The sequence below is a fragment of the Rhinocladiella mackenziei genome (assembly GCF_000835555.1).
Source record: "Rhinocladiella mackenziei CBS 650.93 unplaced genomic scaffold supercont1.6, whole genome shotgun sequence".
NCBI lineage: Eukaryota > Fungi > Ascomycota > Eurotiomycetes > Chaetothyriales > Herpotrichiellaceae > Rhinocladiella > Rhinocladiella mackenziei.
Genome location: NW_013550599.1, coordinates 1,755,067 through 1,770,620, shown reverse-complemented (window position 1 = coordinate 1,770,620; position 15,554 = coordinate 1,755,067). Strand labels below are relative to the sequence as shown.

At 50.1% G+C, this 15,554-nt stretch overlaps 5 protein-coding genes across 5 annotated transcripts; all 5 read right to left on the bottom strand.

Moving 5' to 3' along the window:
• Positions 1-2,540: 2,540 nt before the first annotated feature.
• Positions 2,541-5,341, bottom strand: Z518_08438 (uncharacterized protein; the record flags this gene model as incomplete). The annotated part of the gene is made up of 3 exons (XM_013414179.1): positions 2,541-2,757; positions 2,849-4,682; positions 4,735-5,341. 3 exons carry the CDS (start codon positions 5,339-5,341, stop codon positions 2,541-2,543), a joined length of 2,658 nt encoding a protein of 885 aa, XP_013269633.1.
• Positions 5,342-6,532: 1,191 nt separating this feature from the next.
• Positions 6,533-7,162, bottom strand: Z518_08437 (uncharacterized protein; the record flags this gene model as incomplete). The annotated part of the gene is made up of 1 exon (XM_013414178.1): positions 6,533-7,162. One exon carries the CDS (start codon positions 7,160-7,162, stop codon positions 6,533-6,535), a length of 630 nt encoding a protein of 209 aa, XP_013269632.1.
• Positions 7,163-7,980: 818 nt separating this feature from the next.
• Z518_08436 (uncharacterized protein) lies at positions 7,981-10,557 on the bottom strand (the record flags this gene model as incomplete). Its single annotated transcript, XM_013414177.1, has 1 exon — positions 7,981-10,557. One exon carries the CDS (start codon positions 10,555-10,557, stop codon positions 7,981-7,983), a length of 2,577 nt encoding a protein of 858 aa, XP_013269631.1.
• Positions 10,558-11,228: 671 nt separating this feature from the next.
• Positions 11,229-12,158, bottom strand: Z518_08435 (uncharacterized protein; the record flags this gene model as incomplete). Its single annotated transcript, XM_013414176.1, has 1 exon — positions 11,229-12,158. The coding sequence occupies one exon, from the start codon at positions 12,156-12,158 to the stop codon at positions 11,229-11,231; it is 930 nt and encodes a 309-aa protein (XP_013269630.1).
• Positions 12,159-13,208: 1,050 nt separating this feature from the next.
• Z518_08434 (uncharacterized protein) lies at positions 13,209-15,440 on the bottom strand (the record flags this gene model as incomplete). Its single annotated transcript, XM_013414175.1, has 1 exon — positions 13,209-15,440. The coding sequence occupies one exon, from the start codon at positions 15,438-15,440 to the stop codon at positions 13,209-13,211; it is 2,232 nt and encodes a 743-aa protein (XP_013269629.1).
• Between the last annotated feature and the right edge of the window lie 114 nt (positions 15,441-15,554).

The following is a 15,554-nucleotide window of genomic DNA, read 5'->3' as shown; positions in this document are numbered from 1 at the left end:
TGCGACGGTTGTTTGATGATCGTGGCCGTGGTCCAGAGTGGCGCGTGCGAAGGCTATTGGGGCTGTGGGGTGTCTGCCGAGACTTCAGTATTGCGTCAATTATTGAGAGGTTTGCTCCCAGGGAGATTAGCTGGGCCAAGGGGCCTTTCTTTATATTGATTCCTTTGTTTTAACGTTTCATCTCCATCCTGAGAGTCTGGGGAGGAGATGCACCTGACGGGATGCACTCTATACACTCCGTTCTTCGGTTTTTCCGGACGCTGGTGTTTTGGCCACCACGGCTTAACTCCTAACTCCATCCCGCCAATGAATTTATCCATGAAGATAGCACGTTCCCCCGGCGAGGACGACATTCGTTCTCGAACGCTCGTGAGTCCGAAATGTTCTAATTACCCGCTTTGGAATGGCAGAACATCACGTTCAACTCTCAGGGAGTTCCCTCGTCGGCGACAATATCGAATGTATTTTCATCACTCATCCTCGATGCATTTCAATCGTGCTCAGTTGTGACTCTGCCAGGCTCTTCCGCCGTTCGCGTTTCCATCCAGAAACTCGTCACCCAGCCTTTCCAACTTGTCTTCAGGGCATCTCATCTTCTCCTACTCCATTCCTGATAGACTGTGGAGTCTAGAGAAGGAACGTGTTGTTGTTGTTCTATCTAAGAGAGAGCAAGACGAAAAAGAAGGGCGCAAGTTGCCAAGCCAAACAGCCTCACGTGACGTTGCCAAGGCAACCAGTCACGTGACTGGCCAACAATTCCCACTTTCGACACTGTTCCCCAATCCATTTCTTTGCTTCCCTTCATGCTTCATGATTCGCACTAGGGGTCGCAGACAGGATATTCCGCGGGGGGTGAAAAGCGTAGCTTTGTCTTTTGGGGGCAAGCCCCTAAACCCCCAGGCTCGCTGCGCTCGAGAGATCACGTGATTGAGCCGGCCACAGTGGCCTTGGCAACTCTTGGCGGCGCACACATGCGGCCGTACGACGATTCACGTGATTGCGACCCCTCGGGATCCGGAAAATCTATAATCCGGAAAATGCCGAATCCTTTGCTCTGATTGGCTGGCGCCATCGGATCCAGTCCATGGGGCCTCTCGTATCACGTGATTAACCAACCCTCGGCAATCCGGAAAATCTATAATCCGAGAATTACCTAATCCCGTGCTCGGCCCCATCGGAGGCCCGTCCAGGAGTGGGTAGAGCGCCGCCGTAGCCCGGAAAATCTATAATCCGACATCTAATCACGTGCTCTGATTGTATAATTCCATCGGATCCAGTCTATGGCCCATCCTGGAGGAGTGGAATGCCGCCGTAGCCCGGAAAATCTGTGATCCGACAATTACCTAATCCTTGTGCTCTGACTAGCTGACCCATCGGATCCAATCCACGGCCCACCCAGGAATCGGTAGGGGAATGTATCGGGAGAGCGACCACCCACAGCGAATCGCGTACAACAGCGACCTTACTAAACACCAATTGAGCCTAGTTGTGCGAAGGTTGTCCGCATGGTGGAAAGGTACCTGAAACACTCCCCATTTTCCTAGGGGTTTGAGGTACCTGTCCATCCAATTTGTCTCCTTCGCATAGTTAGCGCTTTTTGGCCTTCATTGAAGGACGTCGTTAAGCCCTTTGACAGCGCCTTTTGCACTCGATTTCGGCGTTGTTGCGTGTCAGGGTGTCTCTGTTGTCTATGAAGCTTTTCTATCGTCTATACAAATCGCGAATCGAGCAACAATAAGGTAAAGAGCTCGCAAATTCCAAAGGTATGTGAGTACCTCAATTTTGATGTTTTGGTTCCTGGGGGGTTTGTTAGGTACCTTTACATCATTGGTTGCGCCTTTCCATCTACTATGCCAAATCGAGCTTAAGGATATATTCCCCAAAATGGGCGTGAGTGCAAAAGACTGTTAACGACGTCGTTGAAAGAACACCAAAAGGCGCCAACTATGCGGGGGAGGCAACAAACCCCTAGGAACATGGTTGGGTTTTTAGGTACCTTTCCATCGTGCGGACAACGTTCGCACAACTAGGCTCAATTGGTGTTTAGTAAGGTCGCTGTTGTACGCGATTCGCTGTGGGTGGTCGCTCTCCCGGCTGCGGATGCCAGCTCTCCTTAAAGAACTCGGAACAGATTGTTGAGAGAATGGATGCAGGAGTACATGCACACTGGGCTATGGAGGCTTGCCTACCTGAGACTATCTGAGGATGAATGAGTGACTTAAATACACAGTTGCTTGTTTCGGCAGAGACATGTCTACCTGCGTGGCCCTAGACCATAGCAGGCTGCAATACAGGGATGGAGCAGGCACATGGGCCAAGCAAGGAATGAAGATGCTCGCCATACCACCAGACCAGCGATCTCAAGACTGGAGTCCTGAGTCCTGCGTCCGATCATCGCGATTACAGGCAATCAAACAATGCTGAAACAGCAGGGTCTACAGGGACGTTGAAACCAATTGATTCATTCTACGCCCTATTCTTGTGCTACAAGTAATTCCTCTTCACTACGTGCTAGTGATACCCTGTAAACCCTCTGCATGTTACAAAAACATGCGGGGTCTTTTGGGGAACCGATCATCCTGGGTATCCTGGGGAATTTCCACTTCCTTTCTCTTCGATCGGGTATTGCTTGCTTCCTCTTCCTGCGCTTCGGTATCAACCACTCCGCGTTCTTTTCCTGCCTTATCCACAGCTCCCCCTTCTTGCTCAAATCCTTCATATCTGAAGCCTTCCCGAACCATATGGAATGATTTATTTCTTAGAGAGAGTCGGTCAGCCAGAGTTTCGCCCATTTTTATTGAGGCAAAGAACCGCTCGCTCGAATCTGTAGCATTCATGTACTATGTACTGTAAGCAGCCAAAGACGGTGTAATCGTGTCCTCGCGAATGGATTGCCCATAAATCAGGTCGCAGTCCACTTTCGCTGTGCATCACTTGAACAAGTGGAGCGTAAGCCCGGTTGCTTCTAACCACTCCCAGATCGAAGAGGAGGAACAGGATCGGGTTCGTCATCTGATTAAAGACAAATTTCGTTGGCTTGCGCTCAGAGCTGATCGCCTTCGATTTGCCGAGATTCGACGTTTCCGGGCTGATATTCTTAAAGTCCTCCTGGAAGATCTCTCGGGGTGTTGTGGCTTCTTTCTTATTCTTCACCTGTACTAAGATGACTCCGTAATTCGATGGGTCGAACTCCTCATCCTCCGAGCCATAGTACACGGGAATAAGCAGATCGTATGTTTCCTGGTTCCAAGATAGCTGCATCGCAGCGCTTCGGCGTAATAGGTCGCGACATAATGCAGGAATGACCTCGGGGGTAATCTGTTCATCAGCTGGTATAAAATGAGTGAAGTTCATTCGGGCTTTATGTATCTGCTCCGGTATCTTTCGAATTGAATCGTGATGATCTCGAGCATATAATGCCTTGAGAAAGTCGGACACAGTAAAGGTTGATGCAAATTTCGGGACACGGTGTAATCGAATGCTTCGAGCCCATCGAACCCAATCGTGTGCCAGGATCAACACTAACCGAGCATAGAGTTCTCCTTTGCGCCCCTTTTCTATTAATCCTTTCTCAAGCAGCTCCTGACAGAGTGTTTGAATGCTACGCGACCAGTTCGCGTCGCAGAGATACTCCATTGCTGCCCTGGCTAAGACAGGCTCTGATGGTGTCACTGTGTCCATCACTCCGGTCTCATGGTTCATGGATATAACCACCCTCATGAAAGAATTCACAGCAGTCCTTGTGAGAGAGATGGTGCAGGGGTTCTGTAGACATACATCCAAAGAGAGACGAAAGGACAGCGCAGCAAATACGTGATTCCGGTTAGATGCATTGTAATTTCCCCCTTGCTGGCCGCCAATGAGCTTTAATTTGGCCAATTTGATCATATCATGGCCCTCATATGCATATGCATGCCAAAGAGGCCTGCCGAATTGGGCCATATGCCCTAGTTCCGCAAATGTCTTCAACGGCTTAAGGAGCTCCTCTTTTCTTAGTATTGGATTCTGCATCCTTCGTCGGTCCTCGATGTCGAGCTGGAGACTCACAAATGGGGGAAAGCGCATCAGTTCGGCGGGCCGTGTAAAACTGACACGAGCGGAACGGTCGCGAGAGTAATCGCCAGTTCGGATGATATTGTTCGGCGGTACAAGGTGTCCGATGAGAGATTCCGTTGAGAGGAAGAAAGACCACGCACGAAACTTCTTCAGACAACTGATGATTCGATTAAGCGCCACATAGAGTCCGGTGTTTGGTTCGTCAGACGGCCGCATTCTCATTAAACTTGACGCCTCGTCGAACACGATTACTAAGAGCGGGCCCGTGTCGCTTGTGCCTCGACATTGTTGAAGAATTTTCATTAGGTTTTCGGCAGCATTTAGAAGACCGTTTAAGGGATTGGGCCGATGTACACTATGCGCCATTTCGAGTTGATAGTGAGCCTTTGACGGTCTGTCATCGTCGAACTTCCCCGTCCAATCCTGGCTGGAAATTAACCCTTGAGCGATAGCTCGAGCTCTCTTGGCTACCGAATCGCAGAACTCGATGCGTATCTTGGACCGCTGGCTCTTGGCGTCTTGAGCATTAATAGCTGGTTCAAGTGTTGCCATCTCTGCATGCCTGCTATCTGCAAGCTCTTCTAGAGTCATCGTGGTAAAGGGTTGACTCTCCACCCAGGTATTAACTGATAAGATTAAATTAGTGAGAGTTTCGATGAAAAAGTATCGACAACGTACATGTCTCGAAACTGGCTTGGAGTAACGCCGTAGCGAGAGTGTGGTTCCACACTACAGCTGCTCTCCTCTCCACAAAATCACTAGATGCTCCCTGTCGGTTAGTTGGGCCGGGGATATTATCTGGTGGCTTGTCGCGCAGAAATGATAATATCTCTCCATCGGGAGGTGGAAAGCCGGTAGTTCCAGGCTCACGAAGAACGAAGTTGATCATCGGACAGAGTTGGCCAAAAGCATCCGCTAATCTGGATTTACCCATGCCACTGCTCTGGACGAATACCAAGGTGTTTGCGTAATACTCGTTCACATCGAGTAGCTGGTATTGCCGAATGAGGTCCCGTAGCGCAACTAGGGAGTGCGGAAAATAGGCACTGTTCCAATCTTTTTGCAGAGCATGAAGAACAGCACTTGTCTGAAAGGAGGTACGTACGTGAGAGGCGGCTTTTTTATTAGTTGTTTTCTTCTTCGCCCGACTCGGGAGTACCTTTTCGTACTCTTCCGGATGGTTTTTCTTCAGCCACTGAAGCACCTCGATTATATCCTTATCTTTTAGATTCTCTTCGTACTCTTTCGGGTATTTTTCCTCCACCCACTCGAGCAGCTCGTTCATATTCATACCTGTCGACTTTTTTCCGGTGTACTAGACTTTGCCTGGGAGGCTTGGGAGACTTGAGAGCCTGACCCGGTGTGCCCCGTGTCCGGTTCTGAAGGGGTGCTCATAGTGATGCTATCTAGAATGGCCGGACGTGACGAGAAGAGAGGCAGGAAGCGAAAGCAGAACGGGGAAGGCGGAGAGTAGGAGCGGCAAGCAACAGAGGCGGCAGAGGTGATGAATCAGGCGATGAGAAGACGGTCGATTGATTCTAATGGACTATTCAGTCTGTTGAATGATTGGTTCTGTCCATCTCTCTCGGAGCACACAAATGAGTGGAAAGGTCTTGCCTTAAACACCAGAGGGGTGACATAGCGAACGTGACACGCCAAGCCAAGAATAGGCGACCCCGCAGGGCGCGACGCGGTACACGTGACATGCCAAGCCTGACAGGGGGGTGTTAGTCACACCACCTTTTATTATTCTGTGATATTGGTAATGAGACATTTTGAAAATCAAACCGATAATGCTTGAACTCTTTGGTGAATCACAGAGGACGAATGAAGCGCGGTCTGTTGAATGTCAATGGCCCTTTGATGGCATCCGATATAGATAGGGAGGTATATCCGGACAAGGCTTTTTCGACGGGTTTCGAATTGAGTCTCTGCGATCGGATTGTTTATATATCGGAAGAAGATAGCTGGATTGTGGCAAGGCGAGATTGGGTTTCTTCGAGCAACGAGATGAATACACACTTTGCGAGGAGCTCGAATTGAGTATGCGCCGCAAGACATGCCGCGGGATCACTGCCGACTTTATCCTCCACACAACAAGATCTTCTGCTGCCAACGTTCTACCAGGTTCTAATTATTAATCGTCTCGCCAGATGTTTCATAGGAGTTGCCAACCAAAGTATATCTTGTTGGTCACCTTTAGGCGACACAGCATGGAAACGGCAACGGGCACGATCGCCTGAAATCCGTTCAATATCTGATCAGACCGAGTCGGACTTGCCCTTGTCTCAGAGACAAAATGTGTTTTGAACGAGTACCTGATATGATTGGTATTGGTTTTCGGAGTATATACTAACTTATTTGCCGTTCAAGTTGAGACGGATATTAGCAGTTTGACAAGTTGGAGTCCCATCGGTTTCAGGGGAGCCGTACTGCATCCATGGATGGATGGCATTCTAGTCTTCAGGTTCAGATACTAGGTACCTTTCACCAGCACTCTCTCCTCCAGCGGCTTGACCTCCTTTTCTTTCAAGTTGTTCCGGGCATCATCCGCCGGTGTCCCAAACACCAGCTGCGCCTTCAACGCCCAGTCTGGACTCACGCTCCAAGTCTGTCGGACCATACCGTCGATATTCGGATTATAGTGCTGTAAATTGGCGCCCAGCTCCTCCGCCTCCAGCGCACACCACAATGCAAACTGATGCATGCCGGCACTATGCTCGCTCCACTGCTGGAACTTGTCCTGCGGAATGATACCGTCGTACTGCTTCGCCAGGGCTGCCACGGTAGCTTGGTCCTCGAAGCACAAGATCGTGCCGTAGCCTCCGCGGTACTTGGCTATCATGGGAGCAAAGTACGTCGTGAACACGGTCTCGGGGAGAACCTGCGACATGATGGAACGCGCCTGGTCCCAGAGCCGTTGGTGCTCTTCGCGCAGCAGGATGAGGAATCGGGCGGATTGGCTGTTAAAGGGGGAGGGGACATGGAGGGTGATGTGCTGCACGATGTCGATGATGCGCGAGTCTGGGATCGGGGAGGTGGCTGTGAGGTCGTAGATTGTACGTCGGTTTGCTATGGCTGAGAGAAGGGACGTTTTGGAAGCCATTGGGAAGAGGTCTTGGATGGGGAATATCTGTTGCTGTGGATATCGACTACCAAGAAACTCGCAGAGAAGGGCTCCTTAGGCCCTTGGGCCATGGTTACCGGGAGTCTTATACGACCTCCGTACCTTCTTCTTCCTCCCTCTTTAGACAGATAACAGAACATTTTGCCTGCATAAATGAGTCAAGGAGCCAGGCAGCACTCCTTGGCGGGTACCCGCTCAAGGTTTTGGAATACGGCGGACTCTCGAATCGAACCCTTCATCTGATAGCTAAGTCTTCGATCATTTCAGACCCTATCCCACCTTTAATCTAGAATTCGTCAGACCTCGAACTCTCGCGTAAACACGGGCGAGTTACGATGTCTCCGAGGAGTCTCCGTCATCCGGAAGCGGAGTAAATGAGCGTGCAATATGAAGGAGCAAAGGTGTGGTGTCGACTAGCGGATAAGGGGCGGAATAGTACTGTACCCGCGTAGTAGCTAATACTATTTCTTCCTGTTGCAAAGACATGAATATGAGAAAACAAGCGGCGCATGTAAAGGGTCCCGCTACGTAAGTACCGTAGGTCCACGACATGTACAGGTCGAAAACATAACGCCATAGTGATGCAGTGTCATGGATGTCATGCAACGCAATGTAACCAAAAGTACCACCAACCCTTTCTTTCGCTTTCTGTACATCAGACACCCACACATCCCACTACACGTGTCTGAAGGCTCCCCTTTTTGTTCCTATAGTATCACGAATCAAAAATTGAGAGGCCTGTAATTCGGAGGCATGTATCCTTCTCGAAAACTCCATTTTTTCTTCTCCACACCCGTTCAAAAAGCAATTCTTCCCGGCGCGCTGGCTTGACTGATTTCCCTTTTTGCACCTTGCTTGTCTTTGGCAAGGAGTCCCCCATTCACAGCTCCGGGTTTTCTTGGACTCTTCGACCCCATTGTTGAACTGCTATTGCCACTACCTTCGACTGATCGCTTCAGATTGACACTCCTAGCACGGTCTCTTCGAGCTCGAATCTGAGCGAGGGCCGCTTCTCGAGAAATTGGTGTGCCCGGGATATTCCCTAGGATGGATGTCGTGACAGTATCTGTCTGCCTATGTGAGCCCATTTCGTTCACCGTAGAATTGAGTCGTGTGTTCACATTCGGACCCTCGGCTTGGGCATCGTGATCTGGGCTGAATACATCATCATCTGTGTCGGCAAATCCTCTCAACGGCACGCGAGTTGTGGTGGTCGTAGTGGCTATCGCCTGTGGTGGACTCCGATTGGGAGGTCGCGCCTGTGTTTGTGCATGCTGTGCTAGATTATGCATTGACCTTGAAGAGTGGTGCAGAGGCGTGACGGGAAACACGGTATGCGCGGCGGGTGAGGCCGATGCCTCGTGGGCGAATCCAGATCCCACATTGGAGTCACCGGCGTGAGACATGACCGAAGACACCAAAGGTGAGTGACTTCGAAGATTGGGTTTGGACTGTGTTCTTCTGTGCAGACTTCGAGGTGGTGAATCTTTTAAGGCCACTTTCGTGGTTGTAGTGATTGATTGGGTCATGGTGTGATGGCGATCATTTGTCGGCGTTTTTGATCGACGGGCTTCACGATGAGATGTTCTGACCGAGCGTGGTGAATCTGGAACAAGGCGAATTGGTGATCCCAGGGTCACTATCCCCATAGCCGTTGAAGGACGTCGAGGAGGCGCTTGTTTGGGAGGTGAGAGATCAAAAAGGTCGTGGTCAAGAGCCACCGAAGCGTTTTCCACCGGTCGAAGTGGTGGAGCTTTGGTTCTGAAACCAGGGTTGCTGGTAATGGATGTCGAAAAGGAGAATGGTTTCGAAGCTGTTCCCGGCTCAACCAAGACTTGTGTGATATCTTCCAAGTGAGCGGTTGACTCTGGAGTGTCAGCTTTGGGATCCAGTTCCATTGGCTGTGGCTCAGGGAGGGGTATTCCAACAGCTTGCTCCAAAACCTGTGGGTCGGCGGCAGTGGAGAGAAGTTCTGGTGTCGGTTCGGGGGGAAGTCGAGTAAACTCTCTCGTCCTCCTCGTTGCTTTCGGTGTGTCTTGTGCAGACGCACCATTGTCCGCGGCAACGTGCTCTCCTGGGTCTTCATTCGATATCCTTTTCTTTTTGGACGCCCGTTGTTCCTGCACACTGGCTTCATAGCCGTGATCATGAATAAAACGCTCTCCATTTGACTCAGCCAGTCGGCATGGACAAGCATTGAATTGACACTGCATGTGCATAAAATGAATCAAATCCTCATCTTCAGCATGCCGTTTCCGTGCCCAGTTCAATTCCTGTTTGAGAAACTCAACCTCTTCTGCCAATGTGACTTCTTGTCCTTCTATTTGTTTGTCGTAGTATTCGAGACAGAATTTGATAGAGGCAAAGGTTGGGTCTCGAGGCCCCAGGGGCTGTGTGGGTGCTTCCACGGGCGTACGTTCCGAGACTGTCGTGGATTTGAAGGCACTTTCGGTCCCATTTTCGTCCACCGTGGTTGAAGACGGGGGGATCTCTTCCTCTTCCTCCACACTTCTCGAATTATTCTTCTCCTTATGCTCTAGAACTGCGCTCTTTTCGATAGCACCTGCCTTGGCCTCCAATAAAGCAGCATCTCTCTCCTTTTCAACCACTGTCAATTGATCTTTGAGTTGTTCCATTTCCCCTATCATACCAGCCAATGCATAGGCCCTCTCAAAGCTTTCTTGTCGACTTTTCTCCTTCTCGGTTTTCTCATGTTGCACTTCGGCCTGCGACCGCTTCAATTCACCGCGGACTTCTTGTAGATCCTGTCTGGATGCCACAACCGCCAATTCAGCACGATACGTCTCCTTGCGACACCTCTTAATTTCTTTGGCGTAAGACTCTTGATCTCGAGCCCTCTTCTCTTTTTCCGCCTGCAATTCCTCCAGCAAATCTTCCACACGCTGGGATAGCAATTTTTCTCTCTTCTTCCTCGAGGTCAACTCTTCCTTCGCCCGTTCGAGCTCCGCAGTCAATGTGGCTAAGCTCGCCTGGGCCTCTTCATAACCCATGACAGCCCGTTGGAGAGCATTGTTCGCATTAGCATTATTACTAGGGTGGATGTTTCCATTGCTGTGTGTATTGCTCAGGGTTGCACCTCCCAATCTTCCTGCTCTGGCGGGAGATGACTGAGCACTGGCGTTGGCAGTCAGACTATTCAGGAATGCAACTTTGGATTGAACATCGGAATTGAAGGAGTCCCGAGTCTGTGGTCTTTCGCTTTCGACAAGATAGCCGTGCAAGGACGGAGATTGGGGTTGACGTTGTTGATTGATGCGCTCGGGCGACAGCGGGTGGAGAGGTGTAGGAGCACATTTCAGACGGTTTGGACTGATGCTCTCCATATTATTATCAACAAGTAGAGCTGAGTCCATGATATATGAACGTCCAACAAAATTCTTACTGTCATAAGTCACTCATGGTTGGGGAGTGTGTGATACGAGGAACGGTATGCCGCAGACTTACGAGCAACGGATTTTGTTTACATCCCAATGGGGAAACGGCAATCACCAGCCTTGGCAGAGACAAGATCACGTGCAGAGGAGGGATTCGTGCTCGTCCCGAGGTTGATTTTCATAAACTGTTGATAACTTTCGTGTTCATCAATTTTTTTCATCTGTATTGATTCATGATCGATGCGCATTATCAATTACAGGCAAACTCCATCAAGCCGCAGTATACGCCCACTCTTGCAGAATTCCCATGTTCTTCCCCCATCTGCAGGGCCATCCCGTATATTCTGTGTACAAAGTCCAATCCATGTTCCCATGGCCATCCCAAGTTTAATAATCTTACACGTCTCAAAAGGTCCCGAGGTCTGTTGAGATGTTTCACCCAACTAAAGTCCTCATAGGTTCATCTTCCCTCCTCTTCCCGTCATCGACTCGCGACCCCCAAACCTTTTCAGGTCGTTTCGCAGTTCAATCGAGAAAAAGAAAATTCCCGTCGATGAATCTCGGCCGTTTGAAACCAAAAAATATCATAAACTCAATGCAATGCATGACTTAAACACCGTCGTCCCAATCCTGTATTTCAAGAACTTTTTTCAAGAACAATCCATCTCCACATCCTCCCGTCGTTGCAAGAATGGAGCATCACCAAAATCCATGGCTTCCATACCACAGCCCATCATGTGTCTATGCCCGAAACCACCACCAAATTGAAGTTTTTGTTGTTGAGAAGCCAAGTTGGAGAATGGGTTGAATGCAGAAGTAGGAGGCATGGGAGGTTCGGCCGGTGGCATCATTCGGTTGCGACTCTTTGGCATGACGATACGCCGACCATTGCATGGTGGTCGGGCACGATCACCGATTTGAGTCATGGGGCTGACATCGCTCATGGTGTCCATGTCGATAGCGAAATAATCCACCGGCATATTCATTCTGTCATCGGCCGTCAAATTCGGGGTCTGAGGGAACCAATCCTGGCTATCATCGCTGTCCGAGTCGGCTTCATAACCACGCTTGTGGCTGGTAGAATAAGACCAGAGCGATTGTTTGGGGACAGACGGGCTGGACCTGTCGTCGCTATAATGGGAGAGGAAATCCAGACTGACACCGCAGTAGGTGGCCGTGCTCAAAGGTTGAACCTGAGAAGCGGCATATGGACTCAGCTCGTTGGCCGAATCAGAGTTGCCGGACGAGAGGGCAGCTTGAGTTTCCGGAGAAAGTCGGTGAATGTCGAAAAATGGACGAGGAGTGAATTTCTTTTGTTGCGTCTTGTAGCCTTCAGCAACTGCCTTCCGGACCCGCATACCGACCTGGAGGAGACCTGTCTCGATTTCGGCCCGATCAGGGGCTTGTTCACAAAGCTGCAACAGCAATGGCGAGTCAAAGGTATGATGTTCAATGTCGGAATTATCTGAGACAGGCATGACCGGAGGGAGGGAGTTTGGTGTGAAGCGACGACGCTTAGAGAGGGGTGAGTCGGACTCAATGGAGGGCACTGGGGCCGAGAAGTCCTGTGGGAGACCCATTGAGCGGAGACGGAGGGGAGTACTGGGGGGTGGGTGATGTGGAACGAATGATGAATCTTGCTGAAGAGTAGATGTCGAACGCGAGGGATGTCAGATGGAAAAGAGTGTGCTGGTCTAGGATCAGGAGACGGCTGAGGCTGCGGGAGGCGTAGGTGAAGGACTGATGAAGAGGCGCAGTCAGGAGATAGGCTGATGGTGGTCCTACTAAGTGAATAGCAAGAAGAGAATGAGTGGATTGAGAGTGGAAATATTAATATCGGTTGGATAAAGAAGAAGCTCCTCAAAGAGTCGAGAAGAGGAAGAGAGGAAGAAGAGATTTAGTTTGTAGGAGGTCAGACAAGACAAAGCCTAGGGGTCAGAGGGTGGCAGTAAGAAAGCAGGCGAATCCGGTAAAAAGGCCGTTTAGAAGCGCAGCAGTACGAGGAGAATGCAGGGTAAAGGAGGGGGGTGGGACACGGTACGACGATAGCGCACGGATCGTGTCATCTCAGTCCTTTTTCCTTTTCTCTCTATCAAAGTTATCTTACCCTGAATCTGATGCTTCCATCCTGATTCTTTGAGGTACACTGACTGGAGTGGCTGGAAGCTCGGCAAAGATGAAATCAGCCCCAGCCACGCTAAAAAATTTTTATTAATAGTGGTCCTCGCTTCCGCCGCTAGTTGGAAAGACCTCAGGCCTCTTCTCGGGCCTTTTCAGGTTAGACGATTGCTAGTGGGCGGACTCGCACGCAAAAGTCCGGGGCTGGGGATGCTGAGGCTTCTGAAACGTTAAAATGGCGAGGCGATTGGTTGGCTGAGCTCACTCGGTATTCCGCGTTCCTGACAGAGTCCAAGGGCGTCTATTAGCCACTTCATGACACGAACACGACGCGAGGGGCTTCCCATTTGCATGCATTGCCGATGCCCAGACCTGAGGGCCCCAGTAGGCTCAGCCGCAATGCCAGCAAGGGATGGCCAATCTCACTGGCACGACCATCCGCAATTCAAACCAGGTTGAGATGAGATTGCAACTCAATAGGCAAAAACGCAATTACCAAATTTTTTGAATTTTCAGCCTCGATTCCCTCTCCTCCCACCTTTCTTACTTCTCTCTGCATGCGCCCTCAGGATCTTCCGATGCTCTACCAAACTCCTCTTCCCTTTCGACCTGGCCTTGCTCAGAGTCATTAGGAAATTCTTCTTGCGCGCCTTTTCTCTATTCGTTGTACTCTTCCCTTGAGTCTCCTTACGCTCCTTCTTCCTTGCCGCTTTCGATTTGTGTTCCTCACGATCCTCTTTATGTTCTTGCAGTAAGGCCAATTTCTGCGCACGGGTTGCCTTTCCCCGGGATAAAGATGCTAGACCTTCAATTTCCGCTGCTGTCAGTGGGTCATCAATGTGTCGTTGAGAGTTTGTTTGATGGTTCTGTGCCGCGTGATGCGATTTATGATTCTTCATCAGCGAGGATACCGAAGCGGTTGTTCGAAGTTCCTGCAGTTTGGCCAGGTCGGCGGGTGTCAAAATCTGACTGGTTGCAAGATCCGATTTCGGAGGTTGTGTTGTGCTCTGGGGTTCTGAATCCCATTCCTCTCCTGCGTCGAATCGAACCTTCTTCGCTGTCGGTTTCCCGTCTTCACATTCGCTTTCACGGTCACTGATATCGACTTCCTCATCACTCTCCACGTTGATCCAACCACCAGAATCATCACTATCATCTTCTTGGACCTTCCAGGCTTCCTCATCTTCATCGTCTTCGTCTCCATCGGCGCCATCCTGCCTTTTCTTGTCTTTCTGTTCTTCCTTCCATTTGGCAAGCAACTCGAGGCCTTCAATCTCACCAGCGGCCTCCTCGCCAAACCTCTGTTGTTTTTGCTCCCCTGAACGTAAACCGAGAGTCGCATCTCGGCCACGATCTCGTTTCTTCAACATCTCTGCTCCGACCTGTCTGTACAAGCCCAGCAAACCTTTGGCAGCCATCATGACTCCTTTGTCTTTGCTCTTTCTATACATGACCAAATCTTGGAGTAACGTGTCATTCATAGCCAATGGCTGCCGAACACAAATCTCTCGAATTGCGTTCAACCCGGCGGCAGCAACCTCTCCAGCAGCTGCCTCCGACACAAACTCGTTCGCAATCTTCTGGACCAGTGGCTCCAATATATCCGGTGGCACCAGATTATGCGTCGACTGCGCTAATGACGCCAGAAACGACGTGACTGAAGGCTGGCGAGGAGTAAGGTATTTGAGGAAGTAAGAGTAGAAGCTGATCACCGTCAACTTGTGTAACCCAATCAATCTTGACACGAGCTGCAGAACCAGAAGTTTCTGCTCCAGGTTCAACTTCGATCTGGTATTCTGCAGATGCTTCGAGAACAAGTTCTCCGCAAAGCCCTGTGGATGGTGCAACAGATGCAACGCCGAAAAGTTCAATGGATGTGGTTGTCCCTTTTTCTTCTCCTTCCGACGAATGGTTGCCGCCGCTTTCTCGAGTTTCCTCGCAGCTTTCTTGCTCTTTTTGTTGATTCCAATCTGATGCCGTAGCTGGTTCACATCCACCGGATCTTCATCTGAACTCTCATCTTCCAGCTCCTCGCGTTCCTTGTCGCCGCCTAAGAAGAATCGTACACCTCCGACGATGCATTTTTCGTTGTCGCCCAGAGATACCTCTTTCATGATCTCGACCGCCTTGGTATCGGTCCAGATCTGCCGTTTCCACATCTCTCGTGTAATCTTGACCGCCCATAATGCCTTTGGCGACGACCGATCTTCCGTAACTAGATTATGCAGAGCAGTCTGCGCCACCCGATTGAGTTTATGGTTGACGGTCTTGGAATTCGAGGAGCGCAGGTCACTGACGATCTTCTGAAAGAGCAGCGCCCGTAGAGCCTTGCTCGGCGTGGATATCAGGATAGGGAAAAAACATTGCAGCAGTGTGATCGAATCGACCATATCTTTCTTCCGAAGTAAAACTAGACTGCCCACGATCTTTTCTCTCAGCTCCGGTTCCAGTGTCGCATGATGTGTACACAGGATCTCGATCAATTCCCGAGGGAACTCTTTTGTCTCCTCTTTATAGCAGTCCGATACATGTGCCACGAATTCGATCAAGTCGCGAAACGAAATGACTCCGTTGTCTGAAGTCGACGTGGGTGCCTGCACAAAAATCTGTCGTTGGTTTTCATATTGAATGTGTTGGGACAGGAAATCGCTATGGTACGAGGCGGGGTCTCGTTTGATTTTGTTCTGGAGGTTTGCGAGGTCGGCGTCGACTTTTTCAAGGGCTCCAAGTTTTCGTTTGACCATTCTCAACTCTTTATAGAACCTCTATCTAAGGGAAGGCTGTCAATCGAAAATTCATTGAACAAGCCTGAAACACCGAAAGGATTTCGCGGACATTTTTTCCTACCGGAGATCTTA